Raw genomic sequence first — 18334 nt, forward strand, 5'->3', positions numbered from 1 at the left:
CAGCATAGCAACAGGAAACAATCCCAGGCTGCAGCTTTGAGATCAGTTTTATTTAAATGCTGTGACATTCTGCACAGAATAAATACCTCCCTAGAGGTTGAGTAGAGTGGAGTACAGTGACAGGGAAGGGAGGGAGAACAGCTGATAAAGCCTTTGCCAGTCAAATTACCACTTGACACACTCAGCTTGGTAGCATCAGATGAACTATGTCTCCCAGGAGGGAAAAGTGAACGAATCTACCCTTTCAGTTATAAGGCAAAGCCTCCCCCCTATCCTGACCTGGTTTCCAAAGAGAATGCACTATTTCAAGTTACAAAGCAGTAAGGGAAGTTAGAATGAATGTTTAATTCTAAATTACTGCAATGAACATGCCAGCTAAGGTTCTCTAGTTGGAAGAGGTATGTAGTTCTTCGCAGCAGCATTACAGCAACATCACCAGGACCTAAGAGAGGAAAAGCATCCATTTGAGCACTTTGACTAGAAATCAAGTCAAGAAAAGCCATTAGAATTCTCTTCATAGAATCACTAAGGTTGGAAGAGACCCTTAAGATCAAGTCCAACTGCTAACCTATCACTGCACTGCCCAGTCCACCACTAAACCATATCCTCAAGCACCACATCTACCCTACATCTCCCAGGATAGACACTCCCTGGGCAGCCTGTTCCAATACTTGACAACCCTTTCAGTGAAGAAGTTTTTCCTAATATCCAACCTAAACTTCCCCTGGTGCAGCTTGAGGCCATTTCCTCTCGTCCTATCACTGGTGACCTGGGAAAAGAGACCAGCACCCACCTCACTACAACCTCCTTTCAGGTAGTTGTAGAGAGTGATGGGGAGGCTGAGGGGAGACCTTTTCTCCAGACTAAACAACCCCAGTTCCCTCAGCTGCTCCTCATAAAACACATGCTCTAGACCCTTCATCAACTTTGTTGCTCTTCTCTGGACATGCTCCAGCACCTCCATGTCCTCCTTGTAGTGAGGGGCCCAAAATGCACACAGTACTCGAGGTGTGGCCTCACCAGTGCCGAGTACAGGGGCACAATCACTGCCCCGCTCCTGCTGGCCACACTATTCCTGATACAAGCCAGGATGGTGTTGGCCTTCTTGAGCACACTGCTGGCCTATGTTCAGCCGGCTGTCAACCAACACCCCCAGATCCTTTTCCTCTTGTTTCTCTCTAGTCTGAAGCAATCTCATGTCAGGACATGGTGCTGGCATAAAAGCAGTAATGCACAGAACACAAGCACACACCCTGTACTAAACTGTTACGGGGCACAAGCATCACTTCTAATGCCAGCTCCCCACGCACCATAGTTTTATGTTTCCTGTAACTACTCACTGTGCCCAGAGCATGCCCACCCTGCACTTCCTTCCTCCCTCACCTCATTGTTCCAGGCTTATCCACTCTAAGACTTCCATGCAGCTCTAGGAATATATCATATTTCCACAGGAAAAGGAAGCATTACTGAGGTTACAAGACTGCTCGTGCCACAACTGTAACAACCTGCCCTTCTGCAGCTTCATATGCTGCAAAAGTCAGCTGGTTTCAGAATGAAACAGAAGCCTTTTCCCTACATCAGCATCTCAGAAAACCTGAAGGCAGCAGGTAAACATCATTTTTCACTCCAAGATGCCTCACAACAGCAGGTGTATCTCCTCATAAATAGACCATAGCACACACTAAGTGTCCACGGCATCCTGCAGAGGATTTCATTATGTGGTCACCGCGTTAAGAGCTGCTGGTTTTTCAGCCATGCAAACCCTCTTTGAAGTGACCTTGAATTTCTTTTTAGTACCAGCATTTTTGCTGAGAATTCTTACCTTCAGACTCACTGTGGTGGCCACTCACATGCTGCTTCTTACCCCTCTGACATGCAGTGACTTGGCAGCAGACACTACAGAGTTAAGAGTCAGATCTGGTTAGTGTAAATGAGAGTTACAACAAGTTGGATGTAAATTATATGGGGCAGCCTTTTGTCTCCCGTTTTTGCTTCTGTGAGCACAACATCACAGCTTCTAGAGTCCAAGTTACAAAGGTTCTAACTAGAACTTTTCTTCCTCTGTGGCTTAAAACATTAGAGGAGCCCAAAAATACAGAAGCACTGTGTCTCTGACCTACGCTAAAGCTTTGTGCCCAGCAGACTTCATGTCACATCATGTGGCAATTCAGGAGTCTGATGGACTTGCTTTATGGTCATGTCCACAACTCACCAGAAACAGCAACATCCTAGTGGCCTTGGTCATGACCAGGTAACCTCCTCTCACTGCTGTTACAACCACCTTCAATCTGGGATTTAAATGAATATTCAAGTTGCCCATACTTTCTTGTTAAGGACTAGTCAGTCATGCCAATATGTAAGCCAAGTTGTGTACCAACAAGCCTAAAATCTGTTAAAAGCTCTAAGTACAGAGGAATCCCTCACAACCAGTATCAGTCCTTGCTGCAGAAACCAGGACTGCAAACTGCTACACAACTCTGACAGCCATTTGAAGTATATACACATGTAGAAGAATAACTTGCAGATAAGCAACCTGCCAAAATCTGGGGTGATCACTGCCCAGCACTCTGCTACTAGACAGCCATGTCTACACTCTTCTGCAACAGTTTACTGAGGTTTCAGTGTTCTACAGTCACACCAAGTTAACACACAAACTGTAAAGCAGCATGAAACCATCTGACCCGACAAGTAACTCAGTGCTTACCTGCCAAACAGGTTATCTTCCACAGCCAGTCCTTTTGACACAGCAAAAGTCATGTTGTTCTGTAGCCTAAAGCACCTGTTTAAAACAAAACAAAAAGCCCCGAATGCACTTGCCAGGTTCCAGAGGCCAGCATCACTGGAACATGAACACAGAAAGCAAGCACACTCAAATCCCTGAAGAGGAAAAAGACTGTATCAGCAAAAATACCAGGTTTAACAGACACAGCAGGATGAAAACCAACGATGCCAAATGCTGAAATCCTGTAGCACTGTTTCTTGAACATCCCAGCAGGAGAATGCTGTTGGGTGCAGATACCATACAGTGCCAGCACTGCAGCAGGTCCTCACCCACAACTGCTCCTTTTAACATTCAAGTTTTTCTGTATGCACCAGTTAGTGTCTAGCGATAAGCTAAGCTGACATGCTCTTCATTTCACAAAAGCTGCCATGCAACTAAGAGGGAAAACAGACTCTGAATTTCCCCTAACAGGAACAGCAGCTTCAGAATTCTTATATAAAAATATATAATATAAAAAAATTCTATTACAAATAAATGTTATATATATTTTATATGTAAGTTTTTATATATTCCTACTGTGAAGGATCTATACTTCCTCTAGAATATTTTGCTTGTTTTACTTTATATTCTATAGAACAGAAGCCAGGAATTTTAGTGGTATATAGTAGTAGTAAACTGGCTAAGCTGCCCAGAATAACTCTTTACACTCAGAAATTTACAGACATAAAACCCAATATTGCTGCTCAGTGTGAAACTATCAAGCATCTACTTGACACAGAGTAACAATGCAGCCTGTTTATGAAGTCACTTCAAGTTCAGACAGACACCAGGGCTGTCTCTTCTTACCTGTAGCCACCAAAACAAGAAATGAAGAATGACTCCTTTGTGATCAGAAAGGGGCTAGATTGCTTCAAGCCATCCAGAAAACTCAAACCACAAGAAATAGTGTTAGAAATCAAGTACCTAAACAAAAACCTGGCTGAAAACAAGTTCAGCCCATGCAATCCAACATGTTAGTTACACCTGAGTCCCAGAACACACCATCCCCTTTGACTCTTACCAAGCTTTTCCACTTCAATAATTTTTTTCATTTGTTCAGAAGAATAAGTCAGTACCTAAAGGAGAACACAATGCATTCTTACCGGTCCTTGGATGCTATATCTGCAGAGATTTGTCTTGCAGTTTTATCCCACAGAACTAACAGGTAGCTCAATGGGTAAAGCAAAACCACAAGTTTATTTTGTGAGGCGTTTCCAACGACATGAACCTACAGAGAAGATCCTATCGGGATAGACCTCAACGTTTTGGTACTATAAGTCAACACAATAGATAAAAATCAAGTAGACTGGAAGGGTCTCTCATACAGATCCTACTGTCTTTTTCAGTTGTTTCAAGACATTTGGGGGAAGGAAGAGTGTAAATGAAACACTAACATTTGGGGAAGATAACTCCTTATTAGCAACAGTTTTAAAATTAAAAGTAAATGGCACCTGAAAAGCAAACGGGAATTAACTACAAAGCTGTACTCAAACAGAATCCTCCCTGTAGCTTCCCTGCTCAGTGTTAACTTGTAGAAGTAAAACGATTAGCTTGAGCAGTTACACTGATCATCTCCTTTTTGACTGAGAAATTTCTATGAGTGTTCTTTGGACAAATCAAAGTCAAAATAAATTATTCACTTAGAGTGAATGTTACATTAAAATACAGTAACACAGTGTTGAAACAAGTCCCTGAAACCCTCCAAAAGTCAGTAAGGTTGATCTGAGATAGACCTCCAGCCACTGAAAACCAGAGCCCTTCAATCATTAAGGAAATTGCAGAACCTCAGGTGTCATACTAACCCTAGATGGGGCTTCAGATTTATGTGAAATGGCATCCTGCATTTCTTCTCTCATTTTCTCTAATTAAATACCACCTAGAAAGGCAAGATAAGGTTATAAACTGACATGTATGAGCATACAAACCAGGAGAATCTACAGCAATACTTGGTGCTTAAGCAGTTCTAACCACCACAGGCATTCCCAATAGCCTCTATTTGGAATCACACTTAAAGTATTAAAACATCTGAATATTATCCTATTTGACAGCTCTTCTTAATTTCCAGCTTATTTTTAAAGGAAAGTCACAGTCATGATCTTTGCTCACAGACACAGAACACTGTGTTGAATACTCAGATGCCCAGAATAAAGTGACATGAAAAGGACACTCACGTAATAGATTTGTTCGGATCATAGAATGCCCTGAGTTGGAAGGGACCCACAAGGATCATCGAGTCCAACTCCTGTCCCTGCACAGGACACCCCAAATTCACACCATATCTCTGAGGGTGTTGTCCAAGTGCTTCTTGAATAGCGTCAGGCTCGGTGCCAAGATGCCTCCCTGGGGAGCCTGTTCCAGTGCTCCACCACCCTCTGGGGGAAGAACCTTTTCCCAATGCCCAACCTAAATATATCCCCTGGCACATCTCCCTGCCATTCCCTTGGGTCCTGTCGTTGGTCACCAGAGAGAAGAGATCAGTGCCTGCCCCTCCTCCTCCCCTTGTGAGGAAGCTGTAGACCTCGATGAGGTCTCCCCTCAGTCTCCTCTTCTCCAGGCTGAACAAACCAAATGACTTTAGCCATTCCTCATACAGTTTCCCCTCTAAACCATTCACCAGCTTTGTGGCCTTTGGACACTCTCTAGTAGCTTTATATCCTCAATGTAGGGCGGCGCCCAACACAGCACTTGAAGTGAGGCTGCACCAGCACAGAGCAGAGCAGGACAATCCCCTCCCTTGCCCGGCTGCAATGCAGGGCTTGATGCACCCCAGGGCACGGTTGGCCCTCTTGGCTGCCAGGGCACACTGTTGGCTCATGTTCAACCTGCTGCCGACCAAAACCCCCAGGTCCCTCTCTGCAGAGTGGCTCTCCAGCCTCTCATTCCCCACTCTGGCTGTACAGCCGGGGTTGCTGTGCCCCAGGTGCAAAATCCAGCACTTGCTCCTGTTCAAATTAATATGGTTGGTGGTTGCCCAGCTCTCCAGTCTGTCCAGACCCCTCTGCAGGGCCTCTCTGCCCTTGAGAGGGTCAACAGCAACTCCCAATTTTGGGTCATCAGCAAAATTAATTAGTATTCTTTCAAGTCCTATATCCAAGTAATTTACAAAGAGATTAAAGAGTACCTGCCCCAAGATGGATCCCTACTAGTGACGGGCCACCAGCCCAATGTAACCCCATTTACTATAGCCCTTTGAGCCCAACCCATCAGCCAATTGCTCACCCACTGCATTACGTGTTTATCCAGCTGTGTGCTGGGCATTTTGTCCAGGAGGATACTGTCAGAGACAGTGTCAAAAGCTTTACTGAAATCTAACAAGATCACATTGACTGGCTTCCCTTGGTCAACTGGGTGGGTGACCTTGTCATAGAAGGAAATAAAGTTTGTTAGGCAGGACTTTCCCCTCGTGAACCTGGGCTGTCTGGGACCAATGACTGCATTGACTTTCAGGTGTTTTTCAATAACTCCCAGAATAATCTTCTCTATAATTTTACTGGGCACAGAAGTGAGATTGATAGGCCTGTGGTTACCAGGGTCATCCCTGTTGCCCTTCTTGAAGACTGGGACAATGTTTGCCACCTTCCAGTCAACTGTGACCTCTCCAGATTCCCAAGAGCATTGAAAAAAAAAAAAACATTGAGAGGCTTGAAGAATCATTGAGTTCAGAAAGGCTGTTCTCACTCACTCTCTTCAGAGCAGTTGAACATTTGCCAATCATCACAACAGTTTTCTCACAGCATTCTCAAGTTCAGGGGAAGATAAGCTCTTATGTTTTCTAAAGCAACACTGCATCTTCTCAGTAAGAAAAACACAGCAATATAACCAGCTCAACAAGTTGAAGAAAGTCAGCTAACCCACAACAGGCAAGGGTTAAAAAACAACCACACTAACTTACCAAGACATTAGTTCAGGCTGGACTACCACGTGGACTTCCTAAAGAGAAGTAAATTGTGGCATATAAGCAATATTTCCAAGTTTCTTCAGGATTGTTGTAATTTATGCAGACTTAAGCACTTTTATACTGAATACGAAGCAGGCAGACTGTAGTCTGTTATGCGGTCTGAATGCTAACACCAGAACAAGGCATTCCTTTAGAAGTCAGAGTCATGGCCCAGTCTGTAACACAACTATCAACAAAATCTACCTGCGGTTTAAGAAATTGGAGGACTATGGCACAGAAGACAAAACTAAGGGAGTCACCTACCAGCTCATACTGTGATCAAAAGAAAACACATATGAGATACCACTTTAAGACAGCTTACAAATATGCTCTAATAAACCACCTACAAGAATGCAGCACTGCATTTATTTTCCTCTCCCTGCTAATTCTGCTTCCTTCAGTAGGCAGGATGCAGAATGCAAAAACGTCAAAACAATCCTTGGGATTTTACAGTAGCTGCATTTTGAACCACGTTTGCATAATTGTCCCACCAAGTAAACCTGTTACAGGTCTCATTGTCACCACTGCAATTAACTTTACAGTGAGGAAAGCACAACCTGTTACTCTTCTAGCCACGTTTTTCAATTCAGACACACAGTGAGTCGTGTCTATTTGCTGAACAACGAGGCATAACAATTATCTCTTCACAAGGCCTGTACAACAGCTTCTTGTTTTGAAGCCTAGCCAGTTCACTGTAAGTAAAACCCCATATCACTAGCTGCCTTCTGGCACTTGGATCTGTGTTTTAAAACAAAATACTGCTTCTTTGTAAAAAGGCAACCAAAAAACTAAGACTTGAGCTCTTACAATCCTCATCCAACTACCTCCACCTAGGAAAAAGCAACTATTTCCTCAACACCTACCCTTAAGTAGAGGCTTTCCAGTGTTCCAGACATCACAGGAATGTACCTTGAAGAAACATTTTGGAAAAAGGTCATTGATTTAATTACACTTATCATGTAACAGTTCAACAGTTCTTTGAAATTGTGTTTGACAAGCTTCCCAAGAAGAAACCTTCAATCTACTTGTTTCAACAGAAATACCAAGTTTAACCAGCACATCTGCAGGAAAACCAACGATGCCAGATGCTGAAATACTGTAGCACTGCTTTTTGAACATCCCATCAGGAAGATACTGCTGGGTGCAGATACCATACAGTGCACAAATCAGTCTGATTACTTGCTGTGGAAATAGTACTTGCCTGAAGAAATCTAATACTCTTATGCTCAAGTGCAGCAGAAACAAAGTTTACCTCTTTCACTAACGCATTCCACGGAAGTCCACCGAGGTAACAGATTAGTACATCAGGAGGCCAGCAAACAGATGTAAGAATTCAAGCGCTCCAAGAAAGTTATAACTGCTTACTGCTGCAGAGCTGGTGTGTTCACCTGCAAAGTCCACAGAGAGATCGATATAACTGAACTGCACTTCTGAAGACCTGGAACATGAAGCTCACATCCTGAATTCACCAGTATCTGAATTGATTCCCGTTGGAATACATGCAAATGTTGTCCCTTCATATAAGTAACACAACTAATACGTTCATCAGCTGTGGGTTGCAAAAGAAGGGGTTTTTTCTAAGCACTAGGTTCCAGGTTTTTGTCTACAGCAACAGACAAAAACTGAACACGTGCTGGAACAGATCAAATGCATCAGCTTTCACTTTTCCACTATTTTTGAAACAGCATTTGAAGCCAATTCTCAGTTTACTATATACTTACCATTAATACCTGTCACCTTCCGCTACTGCGTTTTTCTATTTTTAGAGACAGGCGTAGCTTGGACTAAGGTAAACTGTGCCGAGAAGGTCAGTATCAGGTATGCTGTCCCAAGAACAACTTGTGCTGTGTCTAACAAGTATGTTAGCTAGCCCAGTGCCCTTACTACAGCGATGGCCAAGTAAGATGCCCTGTTCCTATCCTCTCACTTAAGTACATTCTTGTAAGATTTCATTACTTGCCCAGCTTTAACTCAGGGCTTCCATGTTAAAGATGTTTTCCTGTCAGTAATCTTACACAGCATTTTCTTCCATGCTACTTCCTAGACTCTCCTGAAGCCACACAAACTTGGTAACACCCTACAGCAAGAAGTTTCAGAGCTTTAGCAATACATACATGCAAGACTACCAGCTTCTTTCTGCTGTGCCTCCTGTTCTTGCATGGGACATGCATTAAGATGAAGTTTTACCATAGGGAAGCAATCAGAAGCTGCAGCTGTATCATACACCCCAATATGGAAAGTGGGTGGGGCACCACCAGGAGACTAAGTGTACAGTAGTTCTCTGACATCTTCAGCAGAGAAAATCCCAGGTAGTGTCCAAACAAAATCAGACAGATTAAGTTGCCCTGCAGCATTCAATACCAGGTAAAAACAAACTATTTCTATATATAGCTTCTAATAAAAACTGCCTTTAATACACACGTATTCAAGAACTCGAAAGTTTTAGTTCAGGCAAAGGCTACAGGCTCTAATTTTGGTCAAACTGATAAAAGATGTTGCACAGACTCAATACCTTGGAAGCTTCAACACAGAAGTTGCACAGCTGTGAAACACTATAATATATTGATATACAAACTATGGAGTACTGTTTTTCCAAAACATTTTGTGAAGCAAAGCAAAAAAACTACCTGAAGACAGGAACTGCAAACCAAGCAACAGCTTACCTTGCATGTCAGGAAAACTGAGCAGTATTTCGTCTTCCAAAAGCAACATAAACTAGAAGAAAAAAAGTGAAGTGATTAGAAATATCAGATACAGTCAAATAACTGAAAATTCCTAAAGACAAAAGCTAGGTTTCAGCAATCAATTTAGCAATTGTAATAAGCTTGATTTTAAGGTGTATTTATTCAGTTCTAATCAGAATTGAAATTTAGTTCATTTCTGAGTCACTCAGCAGTTGAACAGAAAAATTCATCACACGAACTGCAGAATGAGCGAGACTCCACATACCACCTCGCTACACCTTACCAAGCCAGAACCCCACTCCTAGATCCAGGATGAGTGTCTCAAGCCATACAGTATTTCTCAGGTAGATGCCCAAGAGAGTTACATTCAGCCATTAATTTTGGACCAAGATTAAATGTGATCTTCAACTATGGAAGAGTAATTTTTATAGTCTTACTCCCTTAGAGCTACCACGTTGCACTTGGGAAACCCCAAACTTCCTTTACAAAGATTTGGGACCTTATTTCAAGCATGCAAGGAATGCAACTTGACCTGCTCTCACTATACATAGCACCTGTTGTACGTCTCAGATTGTCAGTTACATTTTGAAGGAAATTAAACCAGTAGATCTTAAGTCTTTTTCTGGCAACATCCCTGTTCAGCACAGACTACTTCTACCTGCTGAACACCTGTTAGCTTGTTGCTGACAGAGATCTGGTTATTAGAGCATGCAAGCGAGGCAGATCACCCTTTGGTTATTTACATCTTGTTGATTCACAGGTAAACTTTTCAAACATTTTTTTAATTCTACTGCTACCAAGACAGCCTTGTCTCTAGGAGTTAGCCACATTCAAACCACTTCTAAACATTCACTAGTCATGTTTCCAACTGTCTAAAACACCTTTGAGAAAGGTTCTTGCAATTGGTACAATGCTTGTTAAGTACTGTCATTATAAAGAGCTTCATCTGCTAGCCACGTTCACATCAGGCCCCATTCTAGACACAGGAGGGCAAGAGCGGAAAAAGAATCTTTTAACCTAAGATTCACTATGCTGCTACAGTTACTCTTAAGATAACTTGTAACTTCAGATTATTGTATTATATTCAGGAGCAGAGAATTAGTCTTCTGAAAAGTTATTCCGTATGGAATAGACAGCCTTAATTATGCACATCGATTTTTATCATCATTCAGATGCATTAACCATATTTTACAACAGACTTTTGTCCAAGTTGACTAACCACTTTCAGTTTTACTGTTGGCACAAAGATTTGCGTTAAGCTTTAATTCTGTCTGCAATCCTTACTCAGCTCTCAAAGTATTTCAAAGCACAACCTGCACTTCCTTAAGATACTTAAGGGATTACTTTTTTGTATCACCCACAAAAAAGTAAACTATGAAAGCAAAAAGGGTCCAAATCGCCCTTTGTAACGTGAGCACATATAGGCACGTAGGCAAATGCATACACTTTTCTATACTGTGCTGACGCTAGGTTACGATATTTGGAACTTGTCCTATTTTTAATTACATACATTCTAAAATCAATTGTCTAACAGAAGTCAAGTCACAGAAGCCAGCATTTCAGCAAGGTTATCAGCCATGGAATCAACAATATTATAACACTCGATACAGGACAGCACAGAAGACACTTAAAAGCTTACTAACTAGACAGGTTATACTTGTTTTGTAACCACCTCGGACACAAGCCCAGAACACTCACCTTAAACCAAAGGTGACTAGGTCGCTTGGCTGATAGCTCAATGTTGACTTCAGACCAGTGTTTTAAACTGAGTAGGCCACAAAAAAGGCATCTCAAGAGTGACCACTGCCACCTCATTTGTTAGTTTTCTTTTCACTGAGGTGAACCTTGCAGAAGCCCAGAGTTCTCAGCAGCACAGTCTTCTTCCTCCTCTACCTCGATCACTTCAATTGGTTTAGCACGTTTCATTTCTGGCTTTGATTTTTTCTTACTGGGAATTTTGCTGCTTATAATGAAAGAGCTGTTCTCCTAAGAAAAATGGAAGACAGAAATATTCACAAGCCTAGTTTTAGGATACCTAAAAGGTAAGATTTTGGTAGTAACTTTGCAAAATTTAAGAATTCTTCAGAGAATTCCAGAATTCCTATGCATTCCAGCATTATTTCCAGAGGACAGTGTAGACTAAAACCAACTTCCTTCTGCATTACATATCAGGATTCAAAGGTATCACTCAAATCACTCAAAGGTCAAGAATTAAGTACTTAAAACATTATCTACGAATTCTTTAACCTCAGGAGAGAAACAAGGTTAAAGAGTTTCTAAAGTTAGGGACTACTTACTCACCACTACTCTGGCATCAAAGTCTTCTTGATTATCAGAATTCAAGCTGTCATCATCATCACTGAAATACAAAAATTCAAATCAAGCTCTGTATTTTTACAGTAGCCTAAAACATGTAAGCTCTTTTCCTACCACAACTCTGGTTTCACTTAATGCGTATGGAAGTGCTACAGCTTGTAGGTATAAAATAACACTACTTCTATATGAGGTTGTTCTCAAACGATAGATGCTGACAGCATTACATCTTAACTAGCAACACTGGCAGGACAGAAGCAATGCTTAACAGCAGACCAAAGATTTAGCAGTAGACATCAATAGCAGCATTGAGATATTTAGGATCATGCTGGCAAACAGGCTAGAAAGTCAGCGGGTTAGAAAACAAACAGAACACAACCAAGAAAATAAGAGGATAGGCCTCAGCTAACAAGAAAACACACCTGTCTTCCTGATACTACAAGTGAAATTATCTCCATACTGCCATGAAACACAAGTATGAAATTCAATTCCACTATCATCTACCTGTTTTTCTTTCAAGATAGAAAGATCTCCTCAGACAGAGATGAAGTCATTGTAGTGCTACGGTTTCAACAAGTGGCACTGGGAGGACTGGTTCCAAAGCCTAGAAAAATCTTCTAGTACTCATTTTATATAAAGAACTGTGTCTGAATGAGGTGGGCTTGCATTTATTCTACAGAACTTTGTTTCTCCTGCTCATTTGTAAGAGAGGAAACTGATTATTGCTACTTTTTACAGGCTCACCCCAATACTTCAACTCACATAAATTAGCAGTTTAAGTTATTACTGAAGTGAACAGCAGCTGAAAGATAGCTTTGTACCTTTATACTGTCTTTTAGTCTTTCTAGTTTTAAGGTGCTGAGTATATTTACAACACAAAGTAGTCTTGCTGATTTACTGATCGTTTTATTGCAAGTTAACTGTTTGACCATAAAAAAAGACCTAAGATGATACTTCAATACGTAAAGTAAAAAGGAAGTTAAAAAATATCCTTTAGTATTTGCCATAGAACACCCCACTTTTTTCGGGATAACTACATAGGAACTAATTACAGGAATCTCCCTGGGTTTTTTTATGCATTTCTACCATGACAGTACAAATAACCACTTGAATCAGTAATCAGTCTTTAAATATTTCTCACTCTATGAGAAGTTCCAAGTCACATTTACAGTCACAGAATCCCATATGGCTGAGTGTCTTGTTCCCAAAGAATGCTTTCATAAGCAGATATTCACATTAAGATTATAGAACTTTCATATAGGCTAAAAGGACAGCATAGGAACGGAACATGATATACCTACAACTGTCACAAAACCACAAGCAACTCCTGAATTCAACTCTAACAGCAGCAGCTTGTACTGGTCTGGCTGGGATGGAGATAGCTTTGTTCATAGCAGCCTGTATGGTGCTGGTTTGGATTTGCGACTAAAGGAGTGTTGATGGCCTCCCCACTCCAGTGAACAGGCCGGGGGTAACCAAGAGCTGGGGGGCTGGCGTGGGGTGTCATGCATCTCGCTGTATACACACAAGCTCATGGTTCAGTCAGGAACAAAAAAGCAAGTTTTATACCACCTGAAAATATAAAGATGAACTTACTTAGTCTCCGGGATAGGGGAAATGGGGCCTTCATCATCTAAATATTTGTGTTTCCGTACTGCCAGACATTCTCTTTCTAAGTCTTCACTAGCTTGAAGGGCTTGTAAAGCCTTTTTGAGATGTTCTTCATATTTAAGCACTTCAATGTACTGGAAATATCCCTTTGCAGCTGCTTGCTAAAGAAAAATGCATCAGGTGAGATCTTAAAGTATCATTGTAAGGCAAAGAAATAAAGCATTTCTATTATCAACTGAATTGTAATTTCAAATTGACACATGTATTTTATCTCTGTCTTAAAGGCATTGAACAGACAATACCAAGCATTCTAACAAAAATAAAACCAGATCTGTTACATTGTAGCATATCAGGTAGAAGCACAACATACCCAGTTTAAATTTAGTATTTTTAGGCCAACACAAAAATAAGACATTTATTCCACAAAACAGAGGACTCACCTCATAGCCAAGAACCATCTTTAAGGGAATGTGTTTCTTTCCATAATATTTTTCCACAAAAGGGAACTGAAAACCTCTATCTAGAAGCCGCCTCTTCTGCTCCTGTAGCGAGGCTGTTAGTGGTGGCCTCCCCGTAGGCATCTGTGTGCTCTCGTACTTTTTCTTTTTCTTCCCTGAGCCACCCCTGTATTTTCGGTGTGCAGCAGCCTTAAACTTCTTTCCCCTGAAGTGATAGGCGAAAATGGCTTTCAAATTGAATTTTGACTTCTGCTTTTCAGTGTCCGATGATTTCACTGGACTTCGAGGAGACAGAGAAGAATCTGAACTTTCATCGTCAGGCGCTCCTGCAACAGATCCTGCTTGTTGCCTTGAAGGCCGAGAACTCTCTTTTTGCTTTGAAGGTACAGTGGAGCGCTCAGGATGGTATTCATTGCCACTAGCAGCAGAGAGATTGCAAAAGAAGAAACAATATTTACTTTCAAAAGAATGTATCATTGTATGATGTATCACAGGTTCTGTACATGAACTAGAAATTAAAACTCACGTTTCTGAATCACTTCTGTCCAGGAAAACCTCAGCTGATGATTTACATATACTGATATGCTCATCTGAAGACTCCTCAGGAGCAGCATTCTTTGGCCTTGAACGTGAACACTCTATTTGTGTATTTGTTTCACATGCGTGTACCTTATATGGTTCTTTCTGCCGACTGCACACCAGTGCTTGGGCATCAGGGTAATCAGAGCCAGAAGCCTGGGATTCATCTGTATCAGTCATGTTTCAGTTCGCCTAAAAATCAATGAGAATCCAAGAAATTAAAGAAAATTCTGTGCTAATCAGGTAACAAGCCTTCCACCACTCCACCTAACAGGATAAACTTACAAGAACAATTTGTGAGAAAACTTTTACTATTTTTTCCTATGAACCATGAGCACATGTATTAACCTTCAGAGTAACAGTTAAGTTGCAACTGCTTGTCTCAAGATATTCATAGCATAATTTCAGTCAGAAGGGATTTCTACAACCCTTTTGGTCCAACTTCTGCTCAAAGCAAGTATAACCTCAGTTACATCAGATTGTTCAGAAACTTAGAGATGAGTTCTGAATGTTTTACATCTCTCCCTACTAGGGATAAGTTTTCGCTTAAATAGGCACATACACGTGTAGCCAACAGCGCTTTATACCTTTAAAGATACTGCAGTGTTAAGTCATACACAAATATGCACTTCACTGTGGTTTACAACTTTTTAAAATTAATCTAGGACACCGTCACCATCAGGAGCAACACCATCTTCCCTCTGTTCTTTTGCTAACTATATTGATGCCGTGAAAAGCCAAAATCAGGACTCGATAGTCTGAACAACTATTAAGCAGGTATTCTTTACTGCAGCGCTGGACGCACAGGGGATCACTCCTCCTAATGTGCGTGCCAAACAAGGTTAGTTACATAGCTTATATACAAGATATATACACATATTCATTAAGTTTCCAAGAAATTATTTACATATTCATTATTTTTCCAGGAACTTATGATAGGTTACCACCCACCCCCGCAACATCTTTGTCCAATACTACATGCTGAGCAACATCTCTTCCTTCCCTCCTGTCCCCTTCTCTCATTTCTTTGTTCTCTCTCTAGGGATAAAACTAGAGGGTCTTGTAGTGTTACATTAATACCGCACTCCTTCTGCCAGTCCAGATTATTTCAGAGTAAAAAAACCGTATCTGCATACATAACCTCATCCCACTTTCCTTCTTTCCTTAAAAAGAACAGCTGCAATACAGTGTTATAATTCAATGATCCATTAACCAGCCAGTTTTCACCATCCTCCAGTTTGTACAAGGGCCACCACTGGTTACAATATTTAGTTAGTGTTTTCTTGTTCACATTCCCACCTGGTGGTCCCCCTATATCTTTTCAATGTGCTAGGATACATCCTAGGGGGCTTTTCTTTACAATACCACCACTTTGATGTCCCCTCATTGATTTTGTACTTCCTTCTTTTTCCTACTCTGACCCCATTTCACAATTTTTCACATTGAATATCCCATCCAAATACTATCCGTAAATTTTGGTTACAAATAAAACAATTCACAATAGAAAGTGGTTCACATTCATTTCCATGGTGAAATACAGTTTTCCAGGTTTCCCACACTCACTTTGCAGTCATGCTGCGTCCCAGTCACTCACTCACCAATCACACCAGTGTTAAATCACCTCAATCATACTTAGTTACCAATCCAAGGCAATTTCCAGCAATCAAACCTCCATGAGCATATCTCAGTACCTGTAAGGAGCTGTTTACTGAAAGCTCCCCAGTTTTACACTGCATGACAGGTATATCCAAATTCAATACCCATAAGCTAATGTCCGAGTTCAATATCGGCAAATCCTTAACACCAGAAGTACAAAACTTATGTGGGCTACGTAAGTGTACCACTACCAGAAAGCACATTATTGCAGAAGTACAAGGTTTAACCCATGCCTGTACCAACATACTAAACACCAGAGCACACCACAGCAAATGTGCACAAAACCAGAAGTACAAAACTTTATATAAATTATGTAAGCGCTGTAATACCAGATGTATCCCTCAGGCACTAGTAGCCTGGGATATCGTGCTCCGCATAGGACATCTCCTACGACTTACGAGAACCCTCAAAATGACCAGTCCCAGATTCCAGAACAGAAAGCCACAAAGATTTAAATACCACCTTTATTCCTTTAGATGGTCCTTGTCTGCTCCCACAGTGATCTAAGTGAGGTAAGCAGTCCCTCCAGGAAATCCCGGAGGTACCCTACAGAGTCCTCTTCTCAGAGGGTCCTGCAGCTGAGCAGAGCATGTCCCATCTGGATCACCAAAATGATGCCGTGAAAAGCTGACATCAGGACTCCAGGCCCTTGCTTCAATATGATATCCAAAGCCTCCTCCCCTAACAATCTAGCAACCCTTTGTTCACTGGTTATCAATCAACACAGAGACTAGATCCACAAACAAAATGTTTTTCAGATGAATCTGCAAGACAACCCAATCCACCACTTCAGCTGTCCGAGTCTATGTAAAAGGAATTGAAACACACAGCAGAGGAAACTGTCCTTCCTATGTAACAGCCTCGAGTTGTTTTACCTGCTTGTTAGTCATTTACTAGCCCTGTAGATCAGCATCTTTATGATTTTACTGTGCTCTTTACAGTTTCACAAACCCATCATCATACCCATCGACATTTTAAATGTAGCTACACAAAATTTAGCATCTGAAGACACTATAGCAGAACTAATCTAGAATCCTCAGATAACCTGCCATTGTCTAGGTAAGTTTCAGGTTTCTGAGTACTGATTACTGCACAGATTCAGGAAGGTGGCTTCCCAAAAGCATGGGAAGACAAAGGTATGCACAGCCAAATGAGAAGTCTGAAAATATGGTAGATACACATAGACTATCAGTAAATAAGAAGAATAGGAGGCCAAAACAAATGGCTATAGAACATAAACAGTGATGACAGTTCACAATATTAAGTTCCACTTCTTCTCTAACCCATAGAGCAATAGTGACCTCGAAACTATTCTCACAGCAAAGGATAAATGTAACACAAATCTGCTGCAGCTATAGACCAGTGATTGATTTTTAAGCAGTCTACATTTAAATGAATTTTTGCATTATCTAACTGTTCAACGCAGAACCTAACCCACTGCATTTTTCAAAATGAAAATACTTCATTCCAAAACTGCACTAAACGCAGGCTTAGAAATACACTAAACCTTAAACGCACCCCAAGGCACTTAAAGAAGCAGCAGAGGTGCCTAATCCACCCTTCATTGTGAGGAAGGGTGATTTTTGACAGGAACCTGCACCTACGCCCTAGACGAACACCGGTTCACCCAAAGCCTGACAAACACAACACCCAGACACAGAACAGCCTAACAGCAAACCAGGAACAGTCGCAACGATAGCGCTCCAACTACACAGGTTGTGGCCTGTACTTACAGTTAGTAGCTCAGCATCATTCACCGCCTCCACCACAGCTCAATTCTTAGCTGCTGGCACGGCACACAGCTCCCTTAGGGAATAAAAACAGCCAACATGCGACCGACCGATTATTTCACACTAACTCCTCTCCTCCCGGAAGAGCCATCGATTACTTTGCCAACATTTACCTCACGTTGAAGGCGCTGCACACACCGCTCACCCCCCCCATCGCCGAGCTCAGCGCCACGGCAGTCATTTTGTACGTGGGCACCCACCAAGCCACCACACAGCAAGGACGCCCCACCAGCCCCGCTCCCGAGGAGGCTCCCGCCAAGGGCCGCCACACAGCCCACTCCCGGGGACAGCACCCGCCGCGGCAGTCCGGGCCGCCAGCCTGCCCCGGCCCTTCCCCGCAGACCGGCTCCCTGGTGGAGGAGCTCGGCGAACGGGCACGACCCGATGCCGCCGCCGCCGCTCTTCCCCACTCGCCCGGGCCCTCACCCTCGCTCCCGCCGGCCCAGTACGGCGGATGGCGGCAGATGCTGACGACACCCACCACCCCCACACGCCGCCGCCGCAAAGGGCGTTAAATGGCCGCCGCGAGCTTAAATAGCGCCGGG

At 42.2% G+C, this 18334-nt stretch overlaps 1 protein-coding gene and 8 non-coding genes across 14 annotated transcripts; all 9 read right to left on the minus strand.

The window, feature by feature from the left end:
- Positions 1-29: 29 nt before the first annotated feature.
- On the minus strand, positions 30-18307 carry TAF1D (TATA-box binding protein associated factor, RNA polymerase I subunit D). Of its 6 annotated transcripts, none has more exons than XM_075081213.1 (16): positions 18216-18307; positions 17733-17805; positions 14291-14535; positions 13747-14182; positions 13292-13467; positions 11684-11741; positions 11081-11368; positions 9362-9413; positions 7951-8086; positions 7562-7607; positions 6654-6691; positions 4564-4637; positions 3783-3837; positions 2705-2779; positions 1823-1896; positions 30-442 (listed from the first exon to the last, which is right to left on the minus strand). In XM_075081213.1, exons 3-7 carry the CDS (start codon positions 14521-14523, stop codon positions 11213-11215), a joined length of 1059 nt encoding a protein of 352 aa, XP_074937314.1. In that variant the 5' UTR covers positions 14524-14535; positions 17733-17805; positions 18216-18307; the 3' UTR covers positions 30-442; positions 1823-1896; positions 2705-2779; positions 3783-3837; positions 4564-4637; positions 6654-6691; positions 7562-7607; positions 7951-8086; positions 9362-9413; positions 11081-11212. The 6 variants fall into 6 exon arrangements, with proteins under 6 accessions (XP_074937314.1, XP_074937334.1, XP_074937349.1 ...); XM_075081233.1 differs by having other exon boundaries at positions 3569-3837; XM_075081248.1 differs by lacking the exon at positions 3783-3837.
- Positions 1650-1779, minus strand: LOC142052195 (small nucleolar RNA SNORA25). The gene has a single exon (XR_012658765.1). It is a non-coding gene; the product is annotated as a small nucleolar RNA SNORA25 (small nucleolar RNA).
- On the minus strand, positions 2892-3030 carry LOC142052194 (small nucleolar RNA SNORA8). Its single transcript, XR_012658764.1, has one exon. It is a non-coding gene; the product is annotated as a small nucleolar RNA SNORA8 (small nucleolar RNA).
- LOC142052198 (small nucleolar RNA SNORA18) lies at positions 3892-4023 on the minus strand. Its single transcript, XR_012658768.1, has one exon. It is a non-coding gene; the product is annotated as a small nucleolar RNA SNORA18 (small nucleolar RNA).
- Positions 6415-6483, minus strand: LOC142052192 (small nucleolar RNA Z40). Its single transcript, XR_012658762.1, has one exon. It is a non-coding gene; the product is annotated as a small nucleolar RNA Z40 (small nucleolar RNA).
- On the minus strand, positions 7197-7328 carry LOC142052196 (small nucleolar RNA SNORA1). Its single transcript, XR_012658766.1, has one exon. It is a non-coding gene; the product is annotated as a small nucleolar RNA SNORA1 (small nucleolar RNA).
- On the minus strand, positions 7722-7860 carry LOC142052193 (small nucleolar RNA SNORA8). Its single transcript, XR_012658763.1, has one exon. It is a non-coding gene; the product is annotated as a small nucleolar RNA SNORA8 (small nucleolar RNA).
- LOC142052203 (small nucleolar RNA SNORA40) lies at positions 8206-8333 on the minus strand. The gene has a single exon (XR_012658772.1). It is a non-coding gene; the product is annotated as a small nucleolar RNA SNORA40 (small nucleolar RNA).
- Positions 9550-9621, minus strand: LOC142052208 (small nucleolar RNA SNORD5). The gene has a single exon (XR_012658777.1). It is a non-coding gene; the product is annotated as a small nucleolar RNA SNORD5 (small nucleolar RNA).
- Positions 18308-18334: the final 27 nt, after the last annotated feature.

Source organism: Phalacrocorax aristotelis, chromosome 1 (genome assembly GCF_949628215.1).
Source record: "Phalacrocorax aristotelis chromosome 1, bGulAri2.1, whole genome shotgun sequence".
Classification (NCBI taxonomy): Eukaryota; Metazoa; Chordata; class Aves; order Suliformes; family Phalacrocoracidae; genus Phalacrocorax; species Phalacrocorax aristotelis.

Bases quoted from the DNA above. Each gene is read 5' to 3' on its own strand.
- TAF1D (XM_075081248.1), bottom strand. From the start codon at position 14,523: ATGACTGATACAGATGAATCCCAGGCTTCTGGCTCTGATTACCCTGAT. The intron at 11,742-13,291 runs GTAAGTTCATCT...TTTGTATTTCAG, and splicing joins TCCCCTATCCCGGAGACTAA to TGATGATGATGACAGCTTGA. The intron at 11,369-11,683 runs GTGAGTAAGTAG...CATTTTTCTTAG, and splicing joins ACTTTGATGCCAGAGTAGTG to GAGAACAGCTCTTTCATTAT.